General features: G+C 45.2%; 1 protein-coding gene across 2 annotated transcripts in view; it reads left to right on the forward strand.

The window, feature by feature from the left end:
- PTDSS1 (phosphatidylserine synthase 1) overlaps positions 1-26,079 on the forward strand; it is a 62,510-nt gene that overhangs the window by 23,030 nt on the left and 13,401 nt on the right. The window contains exons 3-9 of one of the 2 annotated variants that reach the window (XM_002920967.4): positions 59-103; positions 2,743-2,867; positions 7,130-7,288; positions 11,664-11,815; positions 15,003-15,144; positions 17,098-17,210; positions 20,053-20,118. In XM_002920967.4, coding sequence (XP_002921013.1) covers positions 59-103; positions 2,743-2,867; positions 7,130-7,288; positions 11,664-11,815; positions 15,003-15,144; positions 17,098-17,210; positions 20,053-20,118 — 802 coding nt within the window. The remainder of the gene's footprint in view (positions 1-58; positions 104-2,742; positions 2,868-7,129; positions 7,289-11,663; positions 11,816-15,002; positions 15,145-17,097; positions 17,211-20,052; positions 20,119-26,079) is intronic. The other variant, XM_019801531.2, reaches the window with a different exon arrangement.

Below are 26,079 nucleotides of genomic sequence, written 5' to 3' on the forward strand. Positions count from 1 at the left end.
TTTGCTTTTAGTTTTTGTTTGAAACCAGTTTGTTCTAACCTACATTTTCTATCTGCAGGCCCCTTTACTCGACCTCATCCGGCCTTATGGAGAATGGTTTTTGGTGAGTTATCCATTAGTAGATTTAGAAATATATTCTACTTAAAATCCATTTTCTGTATATCATTATAGCAGTTTTACAGTAAATTTTATAGCCTTTTACCTTTTGGTTTTCCTAATATAAATTTTTATGAAGATTCTTTGACACAAATATATTGGTGATAACTTTAGCTTCTCATATGTGTGAACTGCTCCAACTCCGCTAGCCCCCTGTGTATGATATTGTTTCTTAATGTACCCGGGGTCTGACAGAAGGAGTTGTGGCTTGTTTTTCTTGATGCATCTTTCTGTTGCTTTTCATGGGTGCTGTGAGCACGTTTGTCTTGTCAGCATCTAGAAGGGACTGAAACCCAGCAGTCTCTTGAGTGTTGTGAATGGGAAAGATCCTGGAAAGGGTGAAGTCTTTAAACAGAGAACCCAGATTTGAAATAAGCGTAAGTGATAAGCATCTCTATAAATATTGGATGTCTTGTTTTTACTTGATTTCGAGTCCATGGATAGTTTCAAATCCCCTGAATGGACTTAAAATGCATCTTTCAAATGTTGGCTCTTGGCTTTGTCTTGCCTAAATAAGACAGCAAGCAAATTATTTTAGGTTCATAAAATGTAATGTTATGAAACGGACTCTGTTTTTCTTTCAGCCTTCAGAGATCATAGGTGAATCCCTTTGAATGGAGTGGCGTCCTTCCTTTTGCAGGAGTTCACTGAGCGCCTTTGTGTGGAGGGCTGCGTTGGCCCCAAGGCTGCAGGGGAGGGCCAGACAGACAGGAGGCTCCCTTCGGGAGGGAGGACAGCTCTTGCAAACAATTAAATAAAGCAATAATCGAAAAATATCAGATGCCTCCAAGTGTTTGGAAGTTAATTAAAACCATGCGGGCTGATAGTGACCAAGTGACTGCTTTCACATGCACGTGCAAGGAAGGATGCTTCACGGAAACGTGTGCAGAGTAGGAGCTGGCAAGCATTGGGGTCGCCGGAAGCCAGGCAAAGGGAAAGGCTACTAAAATGGTCCCTAGCCAGAAAGAGCGTGGTGTGTTGCAGGCCAGTGTGGCAGAGCAGAGCAGGCCCTAGGGGAGTAATAAGAGAGAGGCCGGAGTCCGGCAGGGACAGAACCCCACAGGGCTTGTGGGCCAGTAAAGGGCACAGACAGGAAGGGCAGTGGGAAGTCCCAGGAGGATTTTTCGCAGAAAAGTGACATGATTCATTTCCATTTGTAAATAGATTGTCCTGGTTGCATCATACTTACATCTCATGGACTTAATGTTGCTGCATGAAATTAGGAGTTATTTTCAGCTGGTTGGCTACATTTGAGTTTTTCCTATTTCAAATGATCCATGATAGGTAATTAGCAGTTTATTTCTTACCTGAGATCTTTTTGGGATCATGGAGCCCTTTGATAATCTGATGAGAATTAACCCTTTCTCAGCACGCGCGCGCGCACACACATTTGTGCATATTACATCTGGGGCTTCATGGACTTTGAAGCTCAACCATGAATTCCAGCTTAAGAAGCCCTGCTCCACACAGGTAGTTTCTGTTGTCTTAAAATAATTATTTTGAAAGGATTATAATAAAAAAGTGTAGTGGGAGGCATGTGAGATGAAAATTTATAAAAGCAGCTGGTAATAAACGTGAGGAAGTCCTTACGCTGACAAAGTATGTGGCTCTGGGGTACACAACAGGTCAGCCATGCTGTGATCGAGTCCCCTGAGCTCCCTGAGGACAGAGAGAGCTCCTTTTGGAAGGCCTGGTGCTGTAGATGTTCCAGGGGATTTCATTCCAGCCATGGACGTTGTCTCCTCTGGAACAGTTCGTGGGAGATTAGCGCTGAGCAAGTTCACACGGAGTCCTGTGATCCAAGGTCATTTGTATCACAGTGTCTAGGTGTCCTCCACAAATGTTTTAAGTCTAGCAGGTTCGAGAGAAAGAGAAGTGATAGAGCCACTGGTGGTTGGTTTCCAAATCTTTCTAAAAGGCTTTTGCTGTTTTAAAAGCAGATGATTAACTTTATTTTTAAATGACATGGGGTAATTATTAGGATACGGATTATGGTATGATGCCCAGGAACATAATGCCCACAAGGGCTGACATGGGGTGTAAGACGTGGATGTGTGTCCCTGGGCCACCTCTCGGCCCTTCACACCTGTCTTTGCTGATGTTGCCCCCGAATGGGCTGTTCATACCCAGCTTGGCTACCTCCCTCCACTCTCCACACAGCAGCCAGAGTCTGCTTTGCAAAGCGGTACCCATATCATCCTATTTCCCCATTTAAAGCCTGTCATGTGCTCCTTGTTTCACTTAAGGTAAAATCTGAGATCGTTGCCTTGGACCTCAAGCCCTTGCACTTGAGGGCCACATGCTCCCTTCCCATTTTTGCTGGCGGCCCAGCCACAGGCTGGCTTCCAATGCTGTGGGCTTACGTGGATGCCTCTTCTCTACCTGAATGTTGCTGGTCCTTCAAGACTCAGCTCGAGCATCATTGTCTCAGTATTACCAACCCCGTCAGTGAGAGTTAGGACTGTGTATCAGACTCGCTCATCAAAGGAGCTGCCAGGCTATCACAGGGATCTCAACACACTACCATGCAAGACCAATGCCTGACGTGTGTTTGCGTCTGACCCCCACATCTCTTGTTTCCCTCAGGACTCAGTGTGCTCTACTTCCTGTTCCTGGTATTCCTTCTCTTCCTGAACTTCGATCAGGTTAAATCCCTCATGTACTGGCTGGATCCAAATCTTCGATACGCCACAAGGGAAGCAGACGTCATGGTATGTACTTGTCAGTGGTTTCTCAGAGAAATCGGTAGGCTCTTGGGTATAAGAGCTAGTCGGCTTCACCTCCTAAATTGTTACTTCTGCGTACTTCCCGTGTAGATAATGTAAAAGTCGGGTCTCTGGGAAGGTGAGGTGTGCGGTTTCCGGAGTGATTACAGTCCAGGGAAATGATATCCCTTCTTGGAGCAAAGGGGGAGGATGGTGGGAAGAGTGTGACAGCCTTGGGTGTGAATTCTGCCTCTGTCCCTTGTTAGCTGTAAGACCTTGGGCAATGTACTTGTTAGCTAGTCTGTTCCTTTCTTTGTAAAGTGAAATAATAGTACTTCTTTGGGGAGTTTTATTGTGAACTAAACAAAGTAACCTTATCTCTGAAGCCTCCACATGGTGCCTTGCACACAGCAAGTCCTCGGTGGTGGTGGTGGCTGCTGTAGCAGTGTGACCCTCAACACGTCTGCTCCGCACTCTGGCCCCGAAGCCATGAGGGGCCGGTGTGAATGATCCAGGCCATTTTGTTCATTATTTTTCTTAACCCACAAAAATAATTTTATTCTTGGGTAAAACTCCCTGCTCCAGCTTTTAGGGAAGAGACTATTTTATACTCTAATGCTGTTTCTTTCCTTTTTTTTAATTTATTTTTTTTAATAATACCTTACGTTTGGTACAGACTGAAGGAAGAACGTACTAATGCTCGGAAAAGGAGAACAGGCATCTGGGCCACAGGCAGGGCCTGGTGTAAAAACAGTACAAGGGGCGCCTGGGCAGCTCAGCCCGTTGAGCATCTGCCTTTGGCTCAGGTTGTGATCCCAGGGTCTGGAATCGAGCCCCGCGTTGGGCTCCCTCCTCTATGGGGAGTCTGCTTCTCCCTCTCTCTCTCTGCCCCTCCCCCTGCTCGTGTTCTTACTCACTCTCTCCTTCTCTCCTTCTCTCTCTCTCAAAATAAATGAATAAAATCTTTAAAAAAGAAACAATACAAAGGGACTTAATAAAAGATCCAAGAAGTGATCATTCTACTGGAGTTGAGATTGGTCAGACCCTTCTTGAACGGTGTTTCAACGTTTTAACTTTTATAAAGGCAGAAATAAGAATGCCAAAAATTGGGGCGCCTGGGTGGCACAGCGGTTAAGCGTCTGCCTTCGGCTCAGGGCGTGATCCTGGCGTTATGGGAGAGCCCCACATCAGGCTCCTCTGCTCTGAGCCTGCTTCTTCCTCTCCCACTCCCCCTGCTTGTGTTCCCTCTCTCGCTGGCTGTCTCTATCTCTGTCAAATAAAAATAAAATCTTTAAAAAAAAAAAAAAAAAAAAAAGAATGCCAAAAATTATTTAAAAGTCTCAGGAAGAAAAGTCTGTCCGGGAGTTTCGTACTTTAGGGAACAGAGTGGCGTGCGGTGCCTTGGCGCTTCTACTGATGATGATAATGATAGTGGTGGGCATGGTGAGGGTGGGGCAGCTACTGACTGTGGGTCATCTGTTCTGCCAGCACTTACATAAATTCTATATAAGCTTCACACATGCATACACATGCATTAATAGCCCTCATTTTATCAAGGAAGAAATGGAAATTTAAAATGGATAAATATCTCATTCAAAGCACAAAGCTGGTAAGATCCCTCTGACTTTGGGACCTATCCTTTTCCTTTGGACTCTGCCTTAAGTACATAGTTATAATAATGGCAGTGCTTTGACACTCACAGGAGCCTTATGAAACAGATTGGGAGAAAGGTATTCCAGATATGCTATTCCCCCCTCCCCATTTTCTTGGGGTTTTGAGCAAAAGGGGTATATCACAAAGTAAAATGACCTGCAAAATGAATATGACTTGGATTTGGTTAAGTGTTGGGCAAGCGAGGAAGAGGGTGGAGCCACCAGGATCAGCCCTGCAGCCAGTTGGGAGGTGGCCACAATTTGTCTTCACCTCCTGTGCACTCATATGCACACACCTTCCCCTCCTTGCCCCCCTGGCTCAGAGATGCCCTCATTTAATGCCTTCTCCCCCTGCTGCCCAGAGTTATGTCTGCATCCAGCTCCCTAGCAGCATTAAACTGCAGTGTCCCGTGTCCCTCCCATGGCTAGGACCTCGAGATCTTCCTGATGTGATCATTGGCGAATCTGTGCATTAATAATTATAACGCTAAGAGTTACACTCGGCTCTTTATGACTGTCGAAGAGCCTTTGCATGCCTTGAAGCCCAGAAATATTCTCAGGGAGGATCAAGGGCCCTCAGAGTTAGCCCACGATGACTTGAAGAGCAGCCTTCTGAAAACAGAACTCAGCCCTCTCTCCTCACCCTGTGCAGTGTGTCCAGCGTCAGTAAGAGGATAGGGTGGTCGAGGAATCTGGGCTGACGGGGCCTTGCGGCTCTTCCATAACCGGACATGGCATCTCTCTCCATCGGTCTTTGATGTCTGTGACAGGCCCATGTTCCAGACTCTGGGTGAGAATTTTCTTCTTTCTATAGAGCAGTTTGTTGTTTGTTCTAAGTCTTGTCTTGACTTCTGTCTATTGAATCTTTTTCTCTTTTCTCCCCATTTCCCACTTACACATCATAATATCACATCACAATGTTTCTGAAAAAATAACAGTTTTTTAAAATGTCCTTTCAGCTTTGCAAATCAAAATGTACTGGATGGATCTGAGAAAGGCTTCAGAAATCTGACAGTGGTGGGTTTTGGAAGAGACAGAGGAGTTCCAACTTGCTCTTTTGCTCCCTTAGCAGGCGTCATTTCTAGAATTTGAAAATATTAATATTTACAGGAATTCTTTCAACTGGCTGATAATAGGTGGTTGTTTTCCAAATCTTACTCCATCCTATCAGATTAATTTTGGGAAGACAGAATGTCAAGTGTGGAGGTCCCTGAGAAATGTTACCTTGTCATATGATGATTACTTTCCTAATAAATACAGAAATATAAGGATGTTGATTTAAAATTTCCTTGAAATATGTCATATTAAAAACAAAAAGATATTAGAAACAAAACCAAAAGTCTTAAAAGCTTTGCCATTTTTATTATTATGTATTCATTTGAGAGAGAGAGAGAGAGAAAGCACAAGCAAGGGGCGGTAGCAGAGGGAGAAGCAGGCTCCCTGCTGAGCAAGGAGCCCAATGTGGGGCTTGATCCCAGGACCCTGGGATCATGACCTGAGCCAAAGGCAGACACTTAACTGAGCCACCCAGTTGCCCAGCTTTGTCATTTTTAAATACTTAAATTATGTAGCCTGTGATAACATTTGGAGGTGGGGAGGTTTATTCTGTTTCCTTTAATTTCTGAAATTGGATGCTTCAGCTTTTCCTCTTTTCTGACATAAATATTTAAGGCTTTAGGTTTTCCTCTGAGTTCTTAGCTTCATCTCATCGTTCTGATACATAGTATTTTTTTTTTAAAGATTTTATTTATTTATTTGACAGAGACAGACAGCTAGCAAGAGAGAACACAAGCAGGGGGAGTGGGAGAGGAAGAAGCAGGCTTCCAGTGGAGGAGCCTGATGTGGGGCTCGATCCCATAACGCCGGGATCACGCCCTGAGCCAAAGGCAGACGCTTAACAACTGCGCCACCCAGGCGCCCCTGATACATAGTATTTTTATTACCATTTAGTACTGAATATATTTTACATTTCTTTTTTTTTTTTTTTAAGATTTTATTTATTTGACAAGAGAGACAGAGAGGGACACAAACAGGGGGAGCTGGAGAGAGAGAAGTAGGCTTCCCGCTGAGCAGGGAGTGCAACTCGGGGCTCAGTGCCAGGACTCTGAGATCATAACCTGAGCCAAAGGCAGATACTTAACGACTGAGCCACCCAAGCGCCCCTGTATTTTACATTTCTATTCTGATTCCTTCTTTACGCTATGATATTTAGACGTGTTCTTAAATTTCCAAACCTTTTGGGATTCTACTTACTCTTTATTATTTGGGATTCTACTTATTTTCTTACCACTGGCTTTAACATAGTTGCCCTACGGTCAGATGACATGGGCTGTGTGATTCCACTTCTTTAAGACAGGCTAATAAGCCTTTGTAAAATTATTTTGCTCCCCATTTTAGTCAAATTTCTGCAATTCAGAGCAAAGCAGTTCTGATTCAAAAACTTAAATATTTGTCCATTTTTCCTAAAGGGTGTTCAGTTATTAAAGCTTTTGGGGGGAGGGGGGAAGGACAGGTTTGACCAAGGTCATATCAGTTCTTTTCATTTATTGTCAGGATCCTGGAAGAAAGTTGATTTTGAGAGTGTCCATTAATTATTTCCCTTTTTATTTTGAATAGGAATATGCTGTCAACTGCCACGTTATCACCTGGGAGAGGATTATCAGCCATTTTGATATATTTGCGTTTGGTCACTTCTGGGGCTGGGCCATGAAGGCCTTGTTGATCCGTAGTTATGGTCTCTGCTGGACAATCAGCATTACCTGGGAGCTAACCGAGGTAAGAAGGGGCTGTGATCAGTTAGTTTACATGTAGGAGGAATGTAGTCTGTCCATTCACAGGCAGTTAATCCATTCTTTGCCTCTGTGGTACAAGCTGTGTTTAAACCACCCCTTAGGAATATTTTATGTCTTTGGTGGGAGGCGAGGCGCAAATTCCTTATTAAATTAAAATGTGTCTCTTGTCTCGCAAGTCTTAAAGAGAAACAAATGAAATGAAGCAAAAAGAATGAAGTAAAATTCCCAGTGAGACAAATACAAGGTAATGAGGAGATCTGCTTAGAAGTAAGTAGGTAGGTTACCCACCAGCTAGTTTCCAGTCTGAGATAAATAGAACCGTGGTGTTTAGGAATTATAGGAGCCTCAAGGATATTTTGTAGCTGAAAAATGGATTCCCGATAGCTCTAATATCTCATAGTCAAGTTTGTCTCATTAAATGAATGAAAGAGATAGTCCTTTTTTTTTTTTAAGATTTTTAGTTATTTGTTTGACAGAGAGAGCACAAGCAGGGGGAGAGGCAGGCAGAGGGAGTGGGAGAAGCAAGCTACCTGCTGAGCAGGGAGCCTGATGCAGGACTTGATCCCAGAACCCTGAGATCATGACCTGAGTCAAACCAGGTGTTTAACTGACTGAGCCACCCGGGTGCTTCTGAAAGAGAGATAGTCTTGAAAAATTATTAGGAAAATGAAATTTGGGGGATTTACTCATTTATCATTCAGTTATGATATTCTTTTTTTTTTTTTAAGATTTTATTTATTTATTTGACAGAGATAGACAGCCAGCGAGAGAGGGAACACAAGCAGGGGGAGTAGGAGAGGAAGAAGCAGGCTCATAGCGGAGGTGCCTGATGTGGGGCTCGATCCCATAACGCCAGGATCACGCCCTAGGCCGAAGGCAAACGCTTAACGACTGCCCCACCCAGGCGCCCCCAGTTATGATATTATTCTTAATCACTCCCAGGGAACAAAATTTGGCCACGTGTACAGTATATTTCTTTTCTTTTCTTTTCTTTTTTTTTTAAGATTTTATTTATTTATTTGACAGAGAGAGAGGCAGCGAGAGAGGGAACACAAGCAGTGGGAGTGGGAGAGGGAGAAGCAGACTTCCCGCTGAGCAGGGAGCCCGATGCAAGGCTCAATCCCAGAACTCTGGGATTACAACCTGAGCCAAAGGCAGACGCTTAACAACTGAGCCATCCAGGTGCCCCAGGTGTACAGTATATTTCTTGATGCCAACTGTTATCTTGACCCTAAGTTAGGGAAGCATGCCAGTCACATCTAGCTTCTGTTAATGTGCCTTTTTTTTTTTTAGATTTATTTATGTATTTATTAGACAGAGAGAGACAGCCAGCAAGAGAGGGAACACAAATAGGGGGAGTGGGAGAGGAAGAAGCAGGCTCCTAGTGGAGGAGCCTGATGTGGGGCTCGATCCCGGAACACCGGGATCACGCCCTGAGCCGAAGGCAGACGCTTAAATGACTGCGCCACCCAGGCGCCCCTGTTAATGTGCCTTTTACAGCCTCCGAGGCTGGGAGTCTGAGTTCAAGGCATTGGTGGGATTGGTGTCCTTTGACGGCTGTGAGGGAGAATCTGGTGCAGGCCTCTCAGCTTCTTATGGCTTGCTGGGCATCTTTGGTGTTTCTTGGCTTGTTAGATGCATCATCCCAATCTCTACCTCCACCTTCGAGTGGGGTTTTCCCTGCATGCATTCACGTGGCATTCTTTTTGTAAGGATACCAGTCACGCTGGATTAGAGGCCCACCCTATTTCGAGATGACCTCATCTGTACTAATGACACCTGCAGCAACTCTCCATGTCATGAGGTACTGGAGGTTAGGGGTTCAACGTGTGGATTTTGAGGGGAACACAATTCAACCCACAGCAGTACCCAACACTGTAAATGTATTGTCCTAAATCCTCACCATAAACCGAAAAGGCTGTGTACATCCCCAACGGACAGACAAAGGAACCAGAGCCTTGCTTCATGAGGTGAGCCAGATCACACTCCAGCTGTGCTCGGTTCCAGGTGTGCAGCCCACATTCCTGCTCTCCCACCACGTTCCCCTTGGAATTCCAGGCATCTTCCTAACCTCGCTGCTGTGGGACCGTGGCCAGGCCCTGGGCCTTTCTCCACCTGCCTGCTTCTCCCCCCTCACACTACAGATGGCCCCGTGCCTGCTTCCCTGCTCCTCAGCGTCCTCTCGCCTCCTGTAAGCAGCGTGGCTCTATCCAAGTCTTTCACGCCGCTGCTCCATGTGTATCTAACCTCCTGTCCTCTCCTGGCTGAACCACTCACCTCCTCCCTTCACCGTCTCTTCCCAAAGGAATCATTTTCACTTCTCGGTCAGGTTACATCCTTCTCCGACTGAAAACTCTTTAATGTGTGTCCATTGCTCTTATGACAAAATCCAAACTTCCAGACCAGCCCGCAAGAGGCCCGATATTAACCGGCCAGAGCCCACTTCCCCCGCCTGCTTGAGACCCTCCCCACCTGCAGTCTGCACTCTAGGCATCTTTGCCTTCGTGTCCAAGATTCCATGTCTTTTCCTATCCCAGAGCCCACCTGCAGACTCTTCGCTCCTTTCCCTGCTCCTTCCCCTGGCTGTGCTGCACGTTTGTACACCTGGAAATGGAGTACCTGGCCCTTCTCCTTTGAAACGCTCATCACAGTTTAGATGCTTACAGTGTTAGATGCTCTTTGCTGCCAAGGGTTAGGCCTCGAGAGGGCAGGGCCCCTCTCTGCGTAGTCCCGGATACTGTGCCTTGCAAGTGGCACGTGCTTCCCAGATTCCTAGCGAGCGAATGAGTGAATCCAGCCCTGTCCAGCTCCTCCCGCTCAGGTCTGGACAGACGAGGGGACCAGGGCCCAGCACTTTGCTTCGTGAGGTGAGCCCGGATTGGGTTCCAGATGTGCTCCGCTGTGGATGGGCAGCCCTCGTTCCTGCTGTTTGACGTGTCCCCCTTCCCGAGTTCCAGGCATTTATCTGGACGGCCCGTCTCACCCCTGGTATCTGGTACCGTCCAGGAAAGCTCTGGAGGCCGAAGCCCGTCCTCCACATCCCACTCCTCTGCATAGTGTCGTGTCAGCAAATACATGTCATTGACGTGTCTCTCTTCCCTGTCTAAAGGCCACAGTTAGTGCCCCATCTCATGGCTGGGAACCTGGGGGTACACTTCAGGGGCTGTGCGTGGCTCGCCTCGGAAAGGAAGGCAGCCACCCGCCTTCGCCCATGGGGCAGCTGTGCTCCGTCTCCTCGGCGGCCAGCACGCTAAGCAGGCAAACCCCTCAGATATTTGCATTGTGTTGCAGTTTCTGAAATGCTTTCATGAACAGTTGTATTTCATATTATTGATTACATTACTTCAGAAGTTTGCAGTTATGGGGTGGCCTCTTTCCGGAGAACTCCCAGTCACTGTCTTTGTCATTTCAGACCTTCTTAAAATGGGCCTGCACGCAGCAGGGCATGCTGCTCTGGACACAGCTGACCCACTGTTTTGGACAAAACTATTTCCATAGGAGATTTCTGTCCCCTTTCCTCCCTTCATCCTGCTGTTCCCCCCTTTCTGGAATGTCCTCTATCTTCATCCCCGTCTCATGAAACCTGTCATTCCTGTCCTTACCAGTCCCAGTCCAGTATATCGTGCTCCAATTGCCATCTGTCAGCACGAATCTCTCTTTTGTCCCACCGTGCTCCATTTATGTCGCCATGGAAACATTTGCCACAGCCTACCTGATTTTGTGGTTCTGGATAAACGTCTGACTCCTGCCCTTGAGATCAAAAACCTTGACTGTTTTGCCTCAACCGCTTATACATCATAAGCACTTAATAAGATGATTGCAAATTGGTTATCGAAAGGTTTCCTGGTTTCCTAAAACATGTCATCAAAACCTAACCTTACTACTTTTGCAGCCTCCTTGTTGTTTTACCTAAATATCTATGGAATATTTCTAAAATGCGCAGCTTGAACTCTCAAGCTGCTAATTTTGAGGACTATGCCAGCTCTCTGTTGGCAGGTACGAAGACTTTTCTCCTTCTCCCCTTCTAGATCCATGTCTTGTTACCCTTAGCCAAGGTCGTTCATCATTGGTATTTTTCAGGAGCGGTTATCGTTTCTTTAAAGCCCTATGTTTAAAAAAAAAAAAAAAAGGAACAACTGTTTGGATTCATAATATTTGTAAATCGTCCACAGCATAAAAAGCAAACCTGATTACAGACCTCGTTTTTATTTATTCTGTTCATACATTAGGAAAACCTGACACGTCAACAACTCTTCCCCTTTTTTTTGGTCAACAACTCTTCCTAACAATATATTATTCCAAGGAAATCCATCTTTCTGTGGCGTTGCTTTTAAAACCGTGGTCTCTTGTTTCCTCAGCTTTTCTTCATGCACCTGCTGCCCAATTTTGCCGAGTGCTGGTGGGATCAGGTCATCTTGGACATCCTGCTGTGCAATGGCGGCGGCATCTGGCTGGGCATGGTCGTTTGCCGCTTCCTGGAGATGAGGACCTACCACTGGGCCAGCTTCAAGTGAGTGACCCTCTTCCTGCACATGAGTCACCATGTTTCACAGTGCGTCCTTCGCCGTGTTAGTAGCGTGCAGCTTCGGTACGGTCTTGGAGGATGAGAAATAAATTACATGGTAGTAATTGAAACTCACTAGCGATTATAGACCTGATTTCAGGCATTCCTCCAGAAAATGCTAAATCATTTGTGATTTTCTCACATCCATTTTATTTTTATGCTTATGCCTCAGTCTATATTCACCCTGCCGTCACTGGATTAAGTAGTCCCCTCTTCCCCGGTTACCCCCTCCGAGCAATCTTTTTAGGGATGTCAGATTCATCATGTCATTCTCCTGTGATGGCTTCTCGTGGTCTTTAGGACAAAGTGCACAGAGGGGGCTGGGCAGGTCTGCTCCTTTCCTCCACACCCTCTGGGGCACCCAAGGCTTTGAGCCCATGCCACGTACTCCTCTGGACCTGGGTTTGACCTGTGTCCCCAGGGTGACAGGTCCTCTCCTTTGCTGCCTCAGCTCCCTTGATACCTTTTCAGGTAGTTATCTCTGACTCTGTGATTCAAGTCACTTCGTCCCTCCTCTATGCCACCATGGGGGACAGCGCCCACCTCCGTCATTCCTCATCGTGCTCTCCTAAACTCACTCACTCCTCAGTTTGACAGCCACAGGAACTGTGCCATTGGCCGGGAGGGAAAGAACAGCGGTAGTGATCATGAAAGTAGTTGTTTTTATTGTGTTTACACCTTCATTTATTTATCAAACAAAACAGGAGCATTTTCCCACATCATTAAATAGTCTCCTAGACCATGATTTTAAGGGCTTCTTCATATCCCAACATATAAATAAATCATGAGGTATTTAACCAGTTCCCTTTTGTGGTCATTTAGTTGTTTCGAAGTTTTCAGTTTTATGAAGAAAGCTAGAGCATTCTTTACACATAATCTTTGTGTAAATTTTTTTCTGTAAATGAATTTATTTACACCCATTTATATTTTCACCTATTTTCGCTAATGTACGTATGTGTCCATTTCACTGTTCCTTTGAATTTTACCCTTAATCCTTTTTCAATGTTATCACACATAGAATTGTGTGATACTGAATTTCTCGGCTATGTCTGTTAGGTTTTCCCTCTTTTTATTAGTGCTTTTGATAGGTTAAGGATATTAACACTCTCATAAATGTGACTTTATTTTCCATTTTGTCATCCAGCTTTAATTTTCTTCATGGTAGGTACTCTATTTAAACTTCAAAAGATTTTAGTCTTTTTGTTCAGGTAAATGTTGACCTGTATTTTCTCCCAGTTCTTAATGGTTTGGTTTTTTATTATGAGTAACTTATTTAATCTTTCTCAAACTTAATTTGGTATATGTTATGAAGGAGGGATTTCACAGTGTTTTTGCAATTGATTCAACCATTTTCCCCATTCCTGTTTAAGTAATCCTTTCTTTGGGTACTGACTTGAAGGCATACTTTTTAATATAGTGAAGACCGTATATTACGGAACAAAGACTGTAGCTGTGAGAGATGTTGTAAGCAAGCTTGTTAAGCAGTATCTCATTTGAGCCTGACCTCAATCCTAGGGATTGACACTACTTTTCTCTTCCTTCTAGGGATGGGGACAGTGAGAACTAGGTTTAGTACTTTGTCTAAGGACACACAGGTAGCAAGCACCTGAGTGTGAATTTATGTCAGGCTGCCTGGCTCTTTACACATTGCCGTAACGCTTCCCCATTTTCATACACTTATGCTTTAGTTTCAACTTGAGAGTCATTTTGTCAGTTTACCAAAACACAAGCCCGACTAATAAGCAGAAATGCCACTGGTATATTTTTTATGTTGACATCAAATATATAAATGAATACAAAGTTGAATTAACCTCTTTACTATACAGACAATCCTGACTTACAGTGATGGTTTGACTCCATGATTTTTTGACTTAACAATAGCGTGAAAGTGATACACATTCAGTAGAAATCATACTTTGAGTTTTGAATTTGGATCTTTTCTCGGGCTAGGGATGCACGTAGGACCCTCTCTTGCGATGCTGGGCAGTGGTCGCGCAGCTCCCCGTCAGCCAGGTGATCGTGAGGGTAAACAGCCATTATACTCACAACCATTCTGCACCCAGACCGCCGTTGTTTTTCACTCTCAGTACAGTCTTCCTTAAGTTACATGAGATACTCAACATGTTATTATCAAGGAGGCTTTTCATTAGAAGATTTTGCCCAACCCCCATAGACAAATGTTAAGTGTTCAGAGCGAGTTTAAGGTGGGCTGGACTAAACTGTGATGTTTGGTGGGTTAGGTGTATTAAATGCATTTTCATCTTATGATAGTTCCATTTTATGATGGGTCTGTCAGGACAGAACCCCTTCATAAATTGAGGAAGATCTGTAGTTAGCATTCCAGTACTTGACCACACTATGTCACTCTATTTATTTCCCATATTCCTCTTCCTCTTTCCATATAGTTGCCTTTTTTTTTTTTTTTAAATACAGGTCCTTCATAGTTTTTGTTTATTTTTGGATAAACTCTATTTTTTTGTTGTTGCTCTTGTACCTCAAATCTTGCTGCAAGATTTTCTCAATACATGCTTGTTGATGGGTTAGGTAAATGAATGAAGGAACAAACCCTCACCTCTTCCCCCACAAGAATAAAAGGCCTGACCTGTTCTGTCACGGGAGTATGAAGTATTTGAGTGATTTCTAGGATTAAAACTAAGGAAGGTTAAAATCGCTGTTTGTCATCCCCAGCTGTTCACTTACCTTAGGAACAAATGGGATGAAGAAAGGGTGTGGGTGACCTCAGAATATGGAGCACGTCCTCTGTTTCACTGAAATGCCCTGACTTGGGAGACGCACAGCGGGTGGGATCATACCGTTGCTGGCACCCTTGTTCTCCCTGGCCTGGTTCCAGGTGATTGTTCACAAGTGAAGGCCTCTCCTGGCTCTGCAGTGACCTGACCTCTGCCCCGTGCTTGTCATCACTGAAAGTCCTCATCAAGTATACAGCTCTCCACGCTGCCTATGGATAGAGAGATCATTGTTGGAGAGACGGTTTGACTAGAAAGGAATCTTTTTCTTCCGAGCATGTGTTGCAAAATTGTCAGTGCAGGTTTTTTTTTTCTTGTCTTTTTGTTTTTCTTCTTCCCTTTCCTTATCTCTTCGGATTTTCACTGGGGCCGCTCTCTTCTTACAGAGACATCCACACCACCACCGGGAAAATCAAAAGAGCCGTGCTCCAGTTCACTCCTGCTAGTTGGACCTACGTTCGATGGTTTGACCCCAAATCTTCATTTCAGAGAGTGGCTGGAATATACCTTTTCATGATCATCTGGCAGGTATTTTTTCAATGCCCAGAACTCGGGGCAGGGGGAAAGCAAAACCAAACAAAACCAAAAGCAAAATAAGAGCCATCCAGGAATTTAGAGTTAATGCTGGTTGACACTGCTTAGCAGCTGGCGGGTTCGGAAGATAGAAGATCCTGCAGCTGACATACAGAATAATTAAACAGAACAGTGTTATCACGCCTAAGGTCTTGCTTCCTGGGGAAGACATTTTCAAGTATCTTTCTTTGAATTGCAAATTAGAAACAGCTTAAAATTCCCCGAAAGAAGCTTTTGGTCAGCATCTGTCACCCAAGGAGTTAGGCATTGGATAGCTTTTCAGAGTGATCATTTTCAGGACCAAAGGAGCAAATGCAAAGGCTTTCTCTTATGTTCCAAATTTAATGTTTGATTTTTAAAATTGTGCCTCAGCTGTTACTACTCTGGGTAATTTGTAGAGAGCTAAGTAAAGAAGCCGTCTACCACCAGGGGCATGTGGGGGCACTGGAGCCCTTTGGGGAACCCTGGGTCCTCCAGGAAGATGCTGTCAGTGGAGGGAAGGTCTCCTCCCACGCGGCCCACTAGGTGATTGAAGTGATTCAGACAGCCAAGGGTCTTGGAAAAGGATTATCAGACATCTCTGTTTTCTAGAGATAGCCTTTTGTGCAGCTCCTCCTGTCCCCAGGTTAATTATTTCACAACTCTGGGGGACTAACTTTTGCCTGAAGAGTCTTTTGGAATCACCAGAAATTATATTTTGAACACATGCACAAAATACTCCCAGCACAAGAAAAAATAAGCATGTGTCACCTTTAAGACAATTGTCCTGGTCCCCACGTGAAGAATAGTAGTGCTTATCTCAGTAAATGGACTTTAGGGATACAGAACTGTATGTGAGTAGTTGAACAGTCACCGTGGTTTGGGGAAGTCTGTATGTATAAAGATGGGAGTTTAAATGGATGGGGATTCATTCAGTTTTACCTCATGAGAGCAGCATCCAGGAAGGTGTAGGTTTTCCTTTAATCCACGAACTAAGGAGGAGTGTGGATTTGTCCAGGAGAGATAGTAAGGCGTGCTTTCAGAAGGGCAGCATTACACGGAGCATACTTCTTCCGCGAGCGTGAGCACTGAGCTGTGACCAGCTTTCCACGTGTGGGGTTAATTAGTGGACCATGTTTTAATTTTATACCCTTGAAATCAGTGCTGTGGGAAAAGACACACGTCTTATGTCACTGAAATGAACCTGCTGGTCCATGTGTTTTCTAAGCAGTGACCTGCCCTAATCTCTGCTCCTTGCTTAATCTGGACGGGAAATGCGGGAGGCGGGCTCGGCAGGGAACCCACCCCTGTGCTGCTTCCTGTGATGAGCTGCGCCGGGATGCTAACCTCAGGGAAAAGGACCACCGCCTGTAGATGGAACCTTGAACCAACCCTTCACACGCACCCTTAAAAGCTGCCTTTGGCCGAGGCATGTGTTACAGGCGTTCCCAGTCATTTCTCATGCTCAAGCTTCTTTTGTGATTAAAGAGCTCACTTTCCTACAGTCATACATCTCATAGACCCGGCCCGATTTCTGTAAGACCGCAGGGGTGTTCCATGGCAAATACTGGTTTTCATAATTTCTGCTGTTCTCAAAGTATCTGTCTCCTGACTGTTCAGCAGAGCACATGTATGTCCCAAGTGACAGCCATGCCCCAGGAAACATGACCGATAGCTGATGCCATCATGTACCCCTTCCCCTACCCCAGCACCTCCCCCATTAACCCCCAGTTGGTTGGTGCCAATATTGTACTGGCTGTTACTTAGTTTAAAAATAGCAACTATTCCGGTAGCGACTTGGAAGACCCCATCTATTTTCTGAAAATGCCTTGAACATACTAATTATTTTTTAGAATGTCCATAACAAGGAATATATTATTACGACTTACCATGCAGTATCAGGTTGACTAATGCCTCCTTCTTTTTCAGCTAACTGAGTTGAATACCTTCTTCTTGAAACATATCTTTGTGTTCCAAGCCAGTCATCCATTAAGTTGGTGTAGAATTCTCTTTATTGGTGGCATCACGGCTCCCACAGTGAGGTAATTCTATACAAGCCTGACCGTCATTTGAGCACATTAACCTGCTATGTATTCTCCTGCTCAGCTTAAGGAAAGTCACGTAAGCTAGCAGATTTTCCATGAAAATATTAAAGGATTATACCTCTGAATATGACAAAAATCTTTTGTTCTCAGACCTCAGTCACATGGAGAACACCACACAAACCATTATCTTCAAACCTTTTTATTACCCTCCACTGCTGTTCCATTTTTACCCCCTTTAACATCCTTTAAATTAAAAAAAAAAGTAGCAGTGATGCTGACTTCTTTCTAAAATGAGGTGATTGAAAAATACAAAAGTTTTTATGGTGGCTCGGAAGTCATAAATGATGTTATTTTCAGAATGGCTCTTTAAGAGCCGGTTAATTACCTTTTCACATTGTCCTTCCTGTCATCCTCCAGGACAACTGAGATGAGCTTGGCTATTCATACTGTTGTTGCCCCGATATGGGTAGGGCCCCAGAGGTGAGGTGTTCTTTGGAGACTCCCACTCACGTAGACTGATCCCGGTGAATATCAGACAGACATACTTCATCTGTTTCATTTTTCCTACTCAGAGCTAATAGCATTTGGGTTTTACAATTAATGTTGGAGCACCAACATTGAGCAGGAATAACACCAAAGATAGCTACTCAGTCAATTCAGATATAAACTAAGCAGTTACAGGGGTTAGCTTTTCAGAAGCTGTGGGATAACTCCATTCACCATTTTTAGTGTGCATGCAAACCACACAAGCAGAGTGTATGTTCTCCTTGGTCAAATAAACCTCTTTACTCCAGCCAGCACATCTTCTGGTCCTCATTAATTATTACAAAAAGAAACAAGCATACATAGATACATAGATATATATTATATATAATGTATATCTATATAGATATTTATGTATCTATGTTTATCTATATCTGTATCTATATATATTTCCTCCCAGATCCTGGATTGAACAAGCCAAATAAGATACAACTGAGTTCTGTGGAGCTAAGGCCTAAAATTCCATCTCTGGTGTCATTATGAACCAAATGGGAAGCCAGGCGTTGGTAGGCAGGTAGTGTTCTGACGTGTCACCGACCAGTGGCCTGTTGAAGTAATGTTCTTGCAAATATGCTATTTTCCCTCAGTGGATTGGAATCTCCTCTCATTTAAAATTTAATTTAATTTGAGAAAGATTAGCCACAGCTTCTTGGTAAAACTCGTAATAATCAACAAAGTCAGTACGCGGGGAAAAGAAATCTCTTATAAAACAGAATCACAAACCACATCTGATTGATCATGAAATTTTAATATCATTAAACATCACAAAACAAAAACTGGAGACTAGCTGTCCAGTATTTTGAGGGATTTTTTTGAGAGTTTAAGATTTTTGCCAAACCCTAGGATTTCTACGTGATTCTTTCTTGTTTAAAAATCAGCCACTTTTCTATGCTTTTGTACCTACCAGAGGCATTTCCTCTGCACAAATACTCTGTGACAAGCCACTTGGAAAGATGGAGGTGCTCCAGCGGGTTTTAACACAGCCGCTCCATGTAGGGAGTGCCAGGCCCCTAAAAGGAGAGGGAGCATATAGGCTTCAGGATAAATCATACAGACCACATCTCCGTTTTCTTCCCTTTTGATTCGACTCTCTTGCTTTGAGAAGATTTTTGACTGAACATTCTCTGAATCTGATAACGTAAAGTGCAGTCCAAGCAGATGGATGCAGTCGGAGGGTCGAGTCGCCAAACTGGTAAAAGTGTATTAGGTCGTTAGAGGTAGACCTGAATTCTTTAGGACTAGAATTCTCCCCTCAGGCCTTTGGGGTGAGGAGGTGATAGTTTGTGGATGACCTTCAGGTATCCATGAATCCCCTGAGGCTTAATGCAGAATTTTGTGTGTGTGTTCATGTGCTTTTATCGTAGGTTTCATTAAATCATCAAAGGAGTCTGTGACCCCCGAAAAAGATGACAAGCTCCTGCTTCAGATGCTACTTCTGGAGGGATGGATTGAGTTTTGGGGGTTATTATGAGGGTCTAAGCTCATGCTGTCCTAAATAGCAGCCACTTAGCACGTGTGGTGGCTGAGCACTGGAAATGTGACTGGTCTGCGTGAAAATGAGCCATACGTGGAAAATACGCACCATATTTTGTAGACTTAGTGCAAAAACAACGTAAAATGCTTCACTATAGCTATTTTCAATATGTTGGATTAAATAACATATGTTATTGGAATGAATATTATCTGTTCCTTTTTACTTCTTCAACATGGCCGCTAGAAGATTTTAAATTACACTTGTGGCTTGTGTTACATATCTATTGGACGGTGTCGCTCTAAGCCTTTCAACTTCATATCATTGCCTCTTTTTTTTCTGATCTCATCAGTCGCATTTAAAGTCATTGGTATTCAGTGAACAGTGAACTGCAGCTGGGGTCCCATTCCAGTTCCTGAGAGCCAGAAATGTGTGTCTGTCCTGCCTGGGTTACAATCAGCAGCCTTTGTCCTGGAGAGTGCCAGAGGAGACAATTACTGACAGTGTACGTGACCCTCTGGAATCGCTTCCATGCAGAGACTTGAAGCACCCATTCTGTCCCCAAATCAAAACCACCTTTGCAAATAATTGGCTCTTTAAACCATGCTCTCTCCTTCGTCCAAACCCAGCCCGAGCTCGTAACCTTTTACAAGAATGTTTCAGCAGGCACCGGCTTCCTAGTCCCTTGACTAGAAGTAAACCAGGCAGCCGGAGTACGTACAAGGCAGAACATCTTTTATATTTGCTCTGTCAAAGTGATTTAATTCTGTACCGACCCCTTGGTCTTCCAGAAGCTCTCAATGAATTCCACCTTTGTTCTTTCAGGCAGTACTATGCTTACCTCACTGACACACAGTGCAAACGTGTAGGAACACAGTGCTGGGTGTTTGGGTGAGTAATCTCTTACTGTGGACGTTTCAGAACCACTTGAGCCTTTGAATTGCCTTGGTTTTTTCTTGACCCTAAATTAAGTGCCTTTCAGTACAATTTTCCTATGAAGCTTGCTGTTGTTTTTATAGGTCTTTTCATTTTTTAACATTCTCTTTTCTGATTTAAGTTTAGGATATTGTAGTTCATTGGCAAATTATAGAAAGATGATAGATAAATGGCTTTTTAAGAAAAATAGGAAATCAAAAGATATTTTGTGCATAGAACTTGGGAGACTTTATTTTGTGAAATAAATAGACGATAGATTGTTGAAATTCCCTCTAAATTCAGTGGCAAGTTTGGGACATCATTCTTGTGATAGGCTTACCAATGCTTTCTGTTACTTTCACATCAGAAAGGCCCCTCAAAACATCTGCTTGCTACCTACCAAGGTATAATTTTATTGTTCCAAAGAGAACTAACACATAGTCACATGGTCACAATTTATTGTCTTGTTAGAGATACCAGTGCTCTCTTAATATATTATTATTTAAATGTTTTGAAAGACCATAAGAGACCCTTAACTATAGGGAACAAACTGAGGGTTGCTGGAGGGGAGGTGTGCAGGGGGATGGGGTAAGTGGGTGATGGGCATTAAGGAGGGCACTTGTTGAGATGAGCACTGGGTGTTATATGCAACTGATGAATCACTAAATTCTGTGCCTGAAACTAATGCTACACTATATGTTAATTAACTTGAATTTAATTAAAATCTTCAAAGAAAAAAAAACGTAAATGATTTGGAAGAAACCATAGGCTATCTAGTTTAACCCCACGGTGTTAAATGTGAGACCGTCCTCAGTGTCTCGGGTAAGTAGTTCTATTGCTTAGATACCACCAACAGTTTACCATTCCACTTAGCAACTGGGGTTCCAGAGATGTCCAGCACATCTGTGTGCGAAGTTCAGTCCGAGAGGCACCTTAGATTTAAGAACTAATCTAGGTTCTAAATTGAGTGTGATGGCATAAAGAAAATGTGGTGAATACCCATAGTAGGGAAGAAATTACTACTTTCAACAGATTTTTAAACAGAGTTAACTTTCTTTTTCTCAGTTAAAAAGGTAATACATATGTATAGATTAAAAAAAAAAAGTGGCAAAAAACCCCCCCAGAAACCTAAAGTGATCCAAAGAAGTAACCTGGTCAGAGATAATTGTGGTTAACATTTCTGTGTTATTCCTTCTAAACATTTTGTGTGTGTGTGTGTGTGTGTGTGTGTGTCCAGCTCTCATTTCAGACACTGAGGGGTTACTCACGTTAGCTGTAGGCAGTCTCCACCCCCCCCCCCCGGAACACAAAGGGTCATTGTCCTTATTTCTCATACATTCTGTGATATAAACTGATTTTCCTACCCAGAGTAGTTTACCGGGTGGTAACATGGATTCGCTTTCCACTGTTTGTGACCTGACGGGAGCGAGAATTTACACAGACAGAGCAGAGGCCGTGTGAGGGCACACTTGTTGAGTCACACAAAGGAGGGAGGTAGGCTCTCTTTCCTGTCCACCCAGAGAGGACAAGAAGCATTGGTTTTGCATCTCCTTGCCCACAGAGCACTTGAGTCCCCCTCCACCGCTTACGGGACCCTTCTGTCCACGTGCGGTTTTCCCTTCACATTCATAAGTCCGTGCCAGAGTCTTCACTCTGCTGCGAGTGGGCTGCAAGTGGACGTATTTTCCCCACAACCGTCTCTGTTTACCTGTTGAGGGAAAGGAGATGCTGATCGGGGAGAGAGGTAGTGTTACAGCAAAGTTGGTTTCTCATTGCACAGCCAAAAAATAACAATCCCCAGGGGTGGGAGAAATGGCAAAGTCAGCAGGGCCCGAGCCGCAGAAAACGCAGCCACAGAAAGTCACATCTTGATGAAAGTGACCCAAAAAAATAAAGCAAAATGCAAAGGAGTGCTCATTGGGCTTATTTAGTATGCTTCTCGAGAGTAGAGAGCTCCCAGAAGGGTGGGGTCAGGGCTCTGGAACCTTGAGAACTAGTGGGCTGTGCTGAAAATGAAAAGGCCTCTCTGCGAATCACACCCAGCCATCCGCCTGGGCCTGCGGACGCTGGCAAGGGCCACCTCCCATCAGCCGGCAAAGGAGAAGCAACACGGCCCCAGCTTTGTCTCTTCTCTCTGCAGCGTTGCCCCTCGAGGGCCACCCCGTCCCCTCTTCTGCCCCATCCCTCCTCCAGTCTCCCTGCTGCCCTCCTCTCTTGTTTTCTCCATCTCATATAGAAACAGCAAATGTTGGGGCGCCTGGGTGGCTCTGTCCCTCAAGCATCCGAGTCTTGATTTTGGCTCAGGTCATGATCTCAGGGTTGTGAGATCGAGGCCTGCATCAGGCTTAGCGCTGAGCCTGGAGCCGGCTTGAGGGATTCTCTCTCTCCTCCCTGTGCCTCTCCCCTCACTTGCATGTACTCTCTCTCACAAAAACAAAGACAAAACAGCAAATGTTTAAATGCCTTATTTCTTTTAATAACTAGGAGCTGCTTTATAGCTTCCTTTCACAAATTTTAGAGTAATTTCAGGCTTTAGCACGGTGTGGAGATGTGGGGGAACAGAGTAGGAGCGCCCCTTATAGTGACAGCGGAATTTTGCTTTTGGGGAGGGGGGCGGGGAGGGGGGAGGCAAATAGGACCACCTGAGGTGTCTTTCCCACCATTCCACAATTTTTTCTCCTCAAGAGAGCACTTTTTTCTTCTGTAAATGTTATACCCAGAAAAAGTTTGTATTAGTTACTCACTGATGTAACTAAATACAGTCTTACAATGTGGTCTCCCACAGTCATGCCATAGATCTGAGCTTTTAAGCCTTTTATTTGAAAACACACTGTGCCTAGCAGAGAGATAGGACTCCATCCAGCTCAGGAATGGGAACCCCACCAAGGAGAAAGCAGTAGTGTGAAAAAGCTGGCCTCTTCTCTCGTTAGAAGGTCCCATTACACTATTTCCAGCTCTGGGGGGGCCTTAGGGCTGGACTAATAGGAACAGATTCCCTAGGGGTGCACTTTATACCATCTTTAACTTCATCTTTCTCCCCACTTAGCCCTCATCATAACTGAGTTTCCAAACAGGAGAGAAGTAGGCTGATGTAGAAAAAAAAGATGTTTGATCGCTTGGCCCTAAAGGAATGTATCCTACAAGCCTTGGCTGTCATAGGAGTGAACTGTCACTTTTCATTCCCGAGAGAGTTCTAGGTGGGGACTTTGGGGGTTGGATAAGAGTCCACTGGGCCCAGGGGACCCCAGGACCGCGTCTGCCTCGCTGGCAGAACTGCCCTTCGCTCCATGTCATCGTAACCCTACTGGTTCCCCTTTGACAATCAGCTGCCATCTCCGGTGCTCTGCTGAACTGTCTGGCCAAGGCCAGTCCCGAATCAGCACGTCCTTCCTCCATCCGAGGCTCTCCTGTCTTCTCCCAGCATCTGCCATCTTGCTACCATTCCTTCTGCAGCAGCTGGCCTGGTTTTCCTCCTACTTTTCTGTTCCTTCTCAGTTTCCTCTGCTGGCTGCCCATTCCACGTCACTCCACTCCACAATTTCTTATAATTGTGCTTGTTTTTCCAGGCTCTTTTGGGTCTTTCCGCACCCCCCCGCCAAGGATGGACAACAGCTATGAGGCACGGGGTCCTTCCAGGAGGGGGGTGCGTGTGAGGGGAATAGACCTCTGTGGGAGGTCTCATCCCACTCTGACATCTCCCAGCACGACCTGTCCCCACCGTCCTGCTTCTGACCTTTGTTCCCAGCCTCCTGTGTCCCTCACCTTCCCTCCTCATCCGCCCACTTCTGTTTCATGCTCACACTGCTAGGGTAGCTTCATAGCCAGTTTCCCTTTCCCACTGTCTCCCCCCCCCCCCCCCCCCCCCCCCCCCCNCCCCCCCCCCCCCCGTCATCCCATCCTCCTTTATCCCACCACTCCCTGCTTCTTTCCTGAAAAACACCTCCACTGACAGCCCAAAACCTCTGGCAGTAGGTACAAAATTTTTTTTAGCAGCTGAATCCTGTTCCCCAAATGATATCTTGCCCCAAATCCTAATAGCAAAACAGTTGAGCAGAACTGTCCTGGTTATGCTGCCCAGGACCCTTTTGCCCCTCTTCCCACCCTGCCCCTGGGGTTCTTGGGAAGTCAGAAAGTTCCAGGAAACACCGTTGAACCTTTTTTTTTTTTCCCTATCTGGTAAAGCCTCGTTCAGGTATCACTTCTTCTAAAAAGGTGTCTTTGCTCACCCTAACCAGGCCTGGAGCCCAGTGCCTGGGGGCCTGTGTGGTTTTGTGGTAGATGTGTCCTGTGTCTCCATGTCTCCTTTCTACTGCAGGAGGGTCCCAGCGTGAGCCATCCCGGCAGCGTGTTCCCGGGCAGCCCGGGGCTTTACGTGTGGTAGGTGCCGGGTGCACCCGGGCTGTGGCATCCTCAGAATCCTAAAGTGGGTTTTGTTGGCAAACTGAAAACTTGCTCTGCTTCTCCGGGTTGGCTCGTACACCAGTGCTTTTGTGCCGCAAGTTTCTGCATGTACCTGCTTACATTCTTGTCCCACTCACTGAGGAGCTCCTTACCCTGGACTCTACATTAATGTTGTCTTTATTTGTACCATATCTGGAAGGAGCTCCCAGGGCAGGGGAGCTGAGAAGGTCCGAGTCAGCAGACCAGCCTCGTCCCCCATGCAGGAGCACTGTCAGGCAGCCTAGATATTTAGCTGCCTTCTAATTTTGCTGATTAAAGATAAGGATGGGCAGAGGCATCAAAGGGAGTAGCAGCCCCGACCGAATTCCATCAAACCACAGTTTGGCCACCGAGTTCAGTCTGGTAAAGATCAGAGAGATTTAAATTTGCGCCCCGCCCCACCCCCTTGGTGAGGAGGTCGTGCGGTCCCAGCTGACAGGTTCAGTAACACGGGCTCCCTGTGTACCCCAAGCCTTTGGGCTCAGCCCTAAATGAGCAGCCACTTGGGTCTTGTACAAAGTAATATCAGCCTTCCTTATGTAAGGACTTTATCAGGATTCCCTCAGGGGGCCAGGGATAATGGTGGGAGGACGACTGGTGGTAAAAGCGATCATGTGATTGTTGGGTTTAAGAGCGATCATGTGATTGTTGGGTTTAAGGCTTCCGAGTTCTCCCCACTCCTCACACCTCCACAGCGACTCCCCTGGTCCTCTCCCCAGATTAAAGCCTCCCTGCTCCTGCCCCCAGAATGATCATATTAAAATGGAAATTGAGTCACGGATGCTTTGCCCTTTGTTCAAAACCCTTCCTCAGACTAAAAGCCAAGCCCTGGTGTGGCCCTCGAGACCCATGTTGCTCTTTGCCTCATCTCTGCCCCTTCCCCTCACTTCCTGCCACCCGACTTTGCTCAGTGTCATGTGCTCCCTGAGAAGGCCATGCGCAGGGACCGCAGCTTAGCTAAGATCCCTCAGCACAAAGGAGCAAATCCTAATCCTGAAGTTGTTGACTGAAACACTCTGTTGTCTTTAACTTCAGGTCATTACGAAGTCAATTGAGTGGGTCCTGACCAGCATTTTCTTAAAGTGAAATAGAATACAAAGATATCAGAGTAAAGGAACAAATTATTCTGTGAAACTTTTGTTTCAGTTGTATGTATACGTGTGTGTGTGTGTGTGTGTGTGTGTGTGTATGGGGTCACAAAGAAAAACGTGTCTTGCTGTGGGTCTCGGGTCGTAAAAGTTTGAGAATCACAGCCCTGGTTACTGTGTTTTTGAAAGGTGACTTGATCGAGTAGATACCCAAAACTCTCACAGTAAACTCTGGATGTTCAGTCTGGCTTAAGGACAGATGAGCACACTGATTTCCTGGGCTGAGCACCTGCTCTTGTAATTCCTCAAGAAGCCCCAGCCGGAGGTTAAGTATTCTTTCCGAGTCCCCGCCCCCCCACCTGCCTGCTCTGTGCTGCCACCTAGCGTCCACTCACAGTCCTGACTGGAC

This window comes from Ailuropoda melanoleuca, chromosome 9 (genome assembly GCF_002007445.2).
Source record: "Ailuropoda melanoleuca isolate Jingjing chromosome 9, ASM200744v2, whole genome shotgun sequence".
NCBI classification, from domain to species: Eukaryota; Metazoa; Chordata; class Mammalia; order Carnivora; family Ursidae; genus Ailuropoda; species Ailuropoda melanoleuca.